Raw genomic sequence first — 8,024 nt, forward strand, 5'->3', positions numbered from 1 at the left:
TCTCAGCAATTCCAGGAAATCTGTTGATGTTTATTTTCTGTTTGTCATGGCAGATTTAGTTTTATTTCTAAAATTTAGTTACTTAAAACTGAGTCTTCTTAACTGATTTGGATTTCAGTTTGTTCTTCCTTAATGCTTTACAACATGATATTTTAATACATTACCATTATCTAACAACATGGCGCTATCATCTGCATATTTGCATATCAGGTCATTCTAGCATGGTTATATTCCTCAAAAGAAGCAGAAAAGGTCATGCTCTGGTGCAACAACAGATAGATAAGTTAGTCGCCAGAACCAAATATTCTTGTTAGCAGCAAAAGTGAGGCAACGCCTTTGAATTGGGTCCAGCATTGATGCTCCCTCATGCATGATTTTTCACACACAGTCTATATCAAGCATACCTTAGCAGGTTGAAAGGACTATTTAAGCTGCAAATAATCCTGTTTCACTTTTCTTTTCATGTGCTACAGGCTCCTGTCTGCTGCTGCTGGCAACTACTACTGGGTTCTCTTCAGCTCCTGCAACACACCTGGACCTCTGAGTTAAGAGACAACCAGCTTTACAGAAAATAACTTTTAAAAAAATTTAAACTTCCCCATTACCTTCATGTTAGTCTTTTTGGATGCATCAATAGAAACCCCACAAATACTTGAAATAACATTAACCCGTCATGCCCAGGTAGTCTATATTTACAACCAAAAAAAAATCAACAAAATAACAAATAACACATAACCAACAAATGATCAGGCTTTCAAACAACAGACATCTCACTGCATATTTTATTTTCATTATCTCTGTACATTCATGGTTCTTTTCCCACTTGTTCTCTTTTGTTCATCCTAATGAAAAGCAGTATTCATCAGACAGTGTGGGTGTCTGTTTCTTTCTCTTCATGTCAGTAATTTGATCGACCTGTGACCCACGGGTGTGCCCCGCTCTATTCTAAGTGAAGTACATGTGCACAAATGGCTTTCAAAGATTTTTTTTTTTGTACTGTCATTTTTCCCACCTGAGATGAACTGTAGGTGTCACTTCAGGTCAGGTATAAAAACTACTGCAAACCCAATCTGTTTACAAACTGTGGGTCCTCTATGGGGTGGCATTTTTGCTCTGTTAGGTCATTATTTTTTCAGCGTCTGTCAGTGTCTGTGAAACAAAGCCAAACATTGGGTGGGATTTGGGCATTTGGCAAGTTTCCTGTTTCTGACTCCATGAGAGGTTGCATGACCTGGGGTGGGGCACCTCCATCCATTATCCTTGTTCAAACCTGTTCCTCGATGGACTTGGATAGCTTCCCTTCCCTTTTTTTCCCCTTTTTTTACTGAAAAAGAGAAAAAAATTCTGCTACTGAATTATATTTGGTCAGATTTGCACAATCGCTGTTCCCCCGATTAACCCCAGTTTTACTTGTATTTACTTGAATTTTTGATTCCATCGCTTTATGAGGACGCTGGTTGGATATGTAACTGTGAAAAGGGTCTGGCACCATTTATCAAGAAGCCATGACCAGCCATTGATTTTGTGAAGCAGAAATTTCAATGCAGGCCGGTACTCGTCTGGTGTTTCTGCGAAAGAAACGATCGCATCCCTCATATCCATTCGGTTTCTCTTTCTAACTCTGTTAATAGGTAAACTTGTCTGTGCATGTGTGTGTGATAAGTACACACATACCACACACACACACACAAACCATTATATAATACCATGATACCACCATGATGCTTCAAGTGTTTTCCTACTGGTGCTGAGTGAAGTGCAACTAACCTTTTATCAATGTTTTTAATGCAGTGACTCAGAACAGACCTGAATGCATTTTTTTTTTTTACTTTTCCAGTGAAAACTCACATTGTTGCCAACATATAGGTATGACGCCATGTAGATTATAAAATATGTAAAATTTCCATTTTCTTCCTTATTCTTGTGTTATTTTTTTTAAATGTTCACAGTAAGAATTGAAGGTCCACATTACAGCTGTGCTTCACAGCACCGCCATCTGCTGGGTGAAAAGTGTCAGTGCGATTATCCCTCATTCCAAGCAAAAACAGAATTTAAGATTTAATAAAGTCATTTTTTTTAACGAAGTTGCAAAAACAACCAAAAAATGTATAGTTTTGTTTTTCTCTCTCTGAGACAAGCTCGGCTGGAGTCTGCAGCTCCAAGGAAGAGCTTTGTAGAATTAGGTGACGCTTTGTATGAGCAGGAGTTAAGGCACCCCCACCCAGATATGGAAGCTCTCCATACCAAAATGGCTGCCACAGGAGATTCAATGGTTTCTCAAACATGAATGAATAAATGAAAGCAACACTCCAGGTTAGTGTTTGATGGCAGAATAACATCAAAACGTGACATAAAGCAAAAGAAAAGAAATTATTTTGCATAATATGCCCCCTTTAAAAGTTTCAGGGTTTGGAAATCGAGCTGCCTCATCCAGCAGTGCTTTATTGGAGCTCCTGCATCAGAAAATAGTTTTAATTCATTGAGTTTTAAAGGAATGATCAATAGGTTGGGAAGATGTGCTTTATTTTTAGTCACCAAGATCAAAATCAGGAACAAATCAAGACAGCACTATTCAGCTACAGCCACAGCTTCAGCCTCCGCCTTCTCCTCCTCCTTCTTCTCTTCTTCCTCGGTTACTCCTTGGGCCTCTGCCTCCTTCTCCTCTGTCGTGGTCGCCACGGTTTCGGTCGTGGTCACCGTGGTGGTCTTCACAGTCCCGTCTTCGAGGGCAGAGGTCAAACCGCTGCTTGATGAAGTGCCACTAACCTTAACTGAATCAAGGGAAGAACAGGCGTAGGATGGGATACGGGAGGTCTCCAGGTTATAGGCAGCATTATAGTTGAAGGCTATGTGGTAAATAGAGAGAAAAGATTAAAAGCCAAAGTGATGCTGTTTGTGTCGATGTGTTTATTTCCATGCAACCACAGCGTGGACTTACAAGTCTGCTTAGACACACTGGTCTTGATTCCTGTTGCTAGCCTGCAGAAGAAATAGAAACCAACTTCATTTTTCACGTGGATGCCGTTCTCATCATCACCACCGGGTGGCGCTTGAGCTACCTGATCTCCTCCCCTTCCAGTAGCTTTTTATAAGTGGCTATTTCAATATCCAGAGCCAGCTTCACATTCATCAGTTCTTGGTACTGGCGGACCTGCAGGGCCATGTCCTGTTTAGCTCTCTGGAGAGCTTCCTCCAGGTCTCTGATCCGCAGCTTGGCGTCCTTCACTGCCAGCTCACCCCGCTCCTCAGCCTCAGCTATTTGAGCCTCCAAGTTGTTTCTCTAAGAGTGGGAGGACATAAACAGAGAGAGTTGTGAAAAGGCACAAAAAAAGAAAAAAAAAAACCTATAGGCTTGATAAATTGAAACAAAGAAGTCTCTGAATCCGAGACGTCTAATAATACAAATTAATGAGTATTCAAAAATGTGAATCCAAAGTTATAAGACAGTAAAGAAAGCAGGCCATATAAAGTTTAGGCTTGATTTCTCACCTGAGCTTTAACCATGTCAATTTCAGACTGGAGCCTCATTATTCTGCGGTTCATGTCTGCGATTTCAGCCCTGGTTGACTTTAGATCGTTATCGTATTTTCCAGCTGAGAGTTGCATCTCTGCATACTGCAACACAAACATTTTTCATTAATTTCCCATTCGTTTCATTTTGACATCTGAAGTTAATTATGTTTTTCCATCTGCTTCTTCTGACTCCGTTTGCCTCTTAGAAGTTACACAAGTACTAATTTTTTATGTTAATGGTCTGACCAGAGAGAGCAGAGCAGAGTCTGAAGCTCTCCACCATCAGACTCACATCCCGCCTGGTTCATCGGACTCCCCAGCATTCTCAGAACTGGTGTCTTGAATGCATATGTGCTCCTTGCTCCATACCAGGAGACAGGATTGCCCCTCTAATACCTGCCTCAAGCCACAATAAACCCCCAGCCTCCCTCCTTACCTACCTCAGTCTCATGAACTCCCACTAACCTACGTCTCTCTCCTTCAAACGATACTAAATCCAGCTCTGTCCTGAGGGGGCTTGACTTCTGCACAGTTCTTATTGTTTGTAGATAAAAAGTCTTACCTTATACCTTGGTCTTGATAGCATGATTTTGCACATAGGTCAGGAAATTGTTAGTGTCAACATGACACTAACATTACATTCCTAAATGGCAATCAGCTTTGTTAATGTTGTGAAACTACCTCAGATACATGGAACTCAACACAACTTGTTGCCCTTTTGCAACAACCATCCTATGAAAATTACTCTCAACGTACCAAATTCCTACAATTACCCCAATGAAAGATCTGCACCCAGACATTGTCCTCAGGTCAGTATCTACCAGGGTAGTAGAAATGGTAGAACAGATGGAGGCCACATATGACCACCAGAGGGATAACATGCAGACGTAACCAGGCATGTTTCCAAGCCAGAGATTTCACTTTCCCAGCGTGGAAGTTAGATGGAAGAGGGTAACAAGGTAAATTCAGCAAGTCAAAATTTTTGGATCCTGTAGAGATAGGATTTGTGTCAGAGTCACAAGAAACGCTTCTGTTTGCTGGTGTTTGTAACCATGTGGGACCTGATGCATGTTTGAGAAACATGTGTGGATTGTTCCTATTCTAGCCAGTTACTAAATATGAAGAAACATTTAAGGAAGATTATAAGACTAGTATTTTAAAAAAAGCTATACAATAATTATACAAAAAGAAAAAAACAAAACAAAAAACAATATGGCTATGCATCAATTAGGTTTTATGTTAAGTCATCAGAAATTATGTACCACCTTGTTCTGGTACCAGGATTCAGCCTCCGCTCTGCTCCTGTTGGCGATGTCTTCATATTGAGCTCGAACCTCAGCAATGATAGCATCCATGTCAAGATCGCGGCTGTTGTCCATCTCCACTACGACAGATATGTCCTTGATCTGACTTTGCAATTCATTAATTTCCTACAGAAAATGATGAGATATTCAAATAAGCTGTAAATCAGGAGCCATTAATGTGGAATTGTGTGGTCATAAAAGGTTTTTACTGCATCAAAGAGCTGCCTCAAGAACTCAATCTCATCTGAGAGCCCATCCAGCTTTGCCTCCAGCTCCACTTTGATCATGTAGGTTGCATCTGTGTCCTTCAGATGACAGAGCAATCATAGTATGTAATGGTGAATACCAGACAGTTTATAGAAATGTCCCGATGCATTATTTGGGTAGGTAAATTCACTCAAACCTTCTTCATGAGGACAAAGTTATTCTCACACTCATTGCGCTTGTTGATTTCCTCTTCATACCTCAGAAAGCAGAAACAATGAGAACTTATGTTAACTTTATGTGTCATGTTACCAACGCTGTCCTCAAACAAGAGTCACTGAGATCCAAATTAATAAGACATATAAAAACAAAGAGTAAACATACTGTCTTTAGCATACTGCTTCAGTTAACTGCGAAGTATCGGACTTACATTCTGTATTGACAAATGCCTGATCTTAAATTGGGAATATTTCTGAATTGTTCCCCCGCCCCCCTGGTTTTAAAACATCAAGGTGATTAATACAGGCCAATTAAAGCTACAACAAAAGACTTTTGGGAAAAATTGACTTTCCAGAATGTGAGGTTGAAAAAGAATCAAACCAGTGTTAGTGTTTAAGCCGCAGCTCCACATACTTGATTTTGTAGTCCTCCACCAGGCCCGTCGTCTGGTGCAGGTCGGATTCCAGTTTGAGTTTTTCATGACCCAGGTTGTCCAGCTGCTTACGAAGGTTGGCTATGTACGCCTCGAACATGGTGTCGATGTTGGACCGAGACGTGGTCTGCTCCTGCAGAAGCTTCCACTTGGTCTCAAGCATTTTATTTTGCTGTTCGAGGAAGCGTACCTGAAGACAAAGAGAGTCACTAGTTAGATTTATGGTTATTCTCTCTCGTGTGGCTTTCTTCCCAGTGCAGAACAACCAGAAGTTATCTGTCATGTCGACCTCAACAAGTGGTTCCTGAGTTATGAACATGTCCTCTAAGTGCCCCACCGGCTGATGATGCAGAAATAGAAGTCTGCATTAAAGCTTATGATTTGAAGTTAAACTTAATGACTATTATGATGTTACAAAAGAGTGAGATTTTGCAACCTATATTCATTTGTAAAAACACAAACAGTCCTTTTCTTGTCAAAGAACAAATGGATGATTAATAATGTAAAGTCCAGAGTTGAGTCAAAAAACAATAAGTTTGACTGGTGAGAGACACTAAAAGTTAGCTTAAAAATAATATATTTTTCATGGAATGCTATGGTTAAACACAATGTGCTGTTGTGTCCCAGGTGCCATCCCACCTTTAGGCAGAGTCACCATGATGACAGGCACACAGTTCTGTGAGTACTTTTTTTGCTGTCACACCGGTCCGGGAAGCAAAGGGAGAGTGAACTTTGGTTTGAGATCCAAGGAATTACTGCAGGCTTTATTTAAAACCCCCTTTCATTATTGAGCGCCTCCTTGAATAAAGAAAACTACTTTACAGCACTGAAAAATTACCACTCACTGAAGAATTTAAACAAGTCCATTGCAGAAAACAAGCGTTGCTCTGTAAAAAGAATTGTCATGTTTAATTTAGGAGGTATAACAATGACCCATTCTTCCTTCAGCGTAAAAGCTTTCTTGGCCTCATGAAACAGGCATTGTTCAAGTTTCTTGTGCAAAGATTTACTGAACATCCTCAAAACATGAGGTTTATCTCTTGGTGCTAGTTCTCAGATTACTTCCACTCCTTTCCGTTTATGGTTGTACAAGCTGCAACTGCGCTTTAAAAAAGGAAAAAACACAGGAAATTTGTTTACTCATAACCAGTGAGTAAAACAGACCCCTGAAACTTTAGCTTATGTAAGTGATTCGACAAGATATTTCTCAAAAACACTGCTGGATTGAGAGTGACTTTTCATCCTGAGCTCTTTGAGTGAATTTATTTAGGCTCTACGCAGAACAAATAATTCCTCCCAGATTTGTTCCACAAGTATAATTTTAAAGAATGTCGTTCTGTAAGGCAATGTCCCAAGGCTGATCACCTGCTTTGGTGTGTAGAGCACTCATTTCCTTTGCATTCCCTGAGTTTTTTATTATCTAACCCAAAAGTCAGGTCAACACAATGTGCATTATTGGTTTTCTGTTTCTGCTGTGAATATAAACTTTTGCCTTTTCTAATGTGTCCTGTCCTGACAGCCTTGGCAAATCAATGGCTCTAATTGCCTTACCATATTGTTGTAGATTAGCTCTATAATAGGGTGAAAGATGGTCGCTCCCCCGCCCAGCGCACCGCTTGTTGTGCTGGTCCCAAACATGATATTATATTAACCTCTTGACTGACTGACCTTGTCAATGAAAGAAGCAAAGCGGTTGTTGAGGGTCTTGATCTGCTCCTTCTCCTGGATGCGGACGGCCTGGATGGTGGGGTCAATCTCCAGGTTAAGTGGAGCCAGCAGGCTCTTGTTCACGGTCACGGCGGTGATGGGGGCCGCCACTTCATTGGCAAAACCCCCACCAAAGCCCACATGGCCGAAATCCCCTCCACCTCCCCTGAGTCCAAACCCTCCAGCAGCACCAACAGAAGCACCACTGCTGCCAACCCCTCCATAGGAGGCGCGGGCGGCATAGCTCTGCCTGGCACTCCCCACGCCGCAGCCCCCATAGCCGGAGAATGAGCGGCTGCTGTAGCCCTGGGTGGGACCCCTGGAGGATGACACCGTGGAGAGGGTGGTGGTCTTTACAGCTCTGACAGACATGGTCACAGTGGGAGTCTGTAGCACCGAGGTGGTGAGAGAGGAGAAGAGTCAGGGCAGATGGAGCCTCTCTCTTGTCCTCCGTGGTATTTATCAGAGCAGGGGAGGGACCCCGCTGGGCTGCGATTGGCTGTAGTGGAGAGGAGAGAGAGAAGGGCAGACGTGAGGCAATGTCAGGAAAGAAAATTTCGTCATGTTACACATTTGTAGCAAAGTAGAGACTCAAGTCACAAGAACAGTCAGAGCATTCTTCGTTTTACGGTTCTAACACCTAA

General features: G+C 41.7%; 1 protein-coding gene across 1 annotated transcript; it reads right to left on the minus strand.

Annotated features, from left to right (window-relative positions):
- Positions 1-2,506: 2,506 nt before the first annotated feature.
- On the minus strand, positions 2,507-7,804 carry LOC129352687 (keratin, type II cytoskeletal 8-like). Its single transcript, XM_055021803.1, has 9 exons — positions 7,342-7,804; positions 5,655-5,863; positions 5,221-5,281; positions 5,027-5,122; positions 4,779-4,943; positions 3,490-3,615; positions 3,060-3,280; positions 2,939-2,979; positions 2,507-2,846 (listed from the first exon to the last, which is right to left on the minus strand). The coding sequence occupies exons 1-9, from the start codon at positions 7,750-7,752 to the stop codon at positions 2,569-2,571; spliced, it is 1,608 nt and encodes a 535-aa protein (XP_054877778.1). The 5' UTR covers positions 7,753-7,804; the 3' UTR covers positions 2,507-2,568.
- Between the last annotated feature and the right edge of the window lie 220 nt (positions 7,805-8,024).

This window comes from Poeciliopsis prolifica, unplaced genomic scaffold (assembly GCF_027474105.1).
Source record: "Poeciliopsis prolifica strain line A6 unplaced genomic scaffold, Auburn_PproV2 SCAFFOLD003, whole genome shotgun sequence".
Classification (NCBI taxonomy): Eukaryota; Metazoa; Chordata; class Actinopteri; order Cyprinodontiformes; family Poeciliidae; genus Poeciliopsis; species Poeciliopsis prolifica.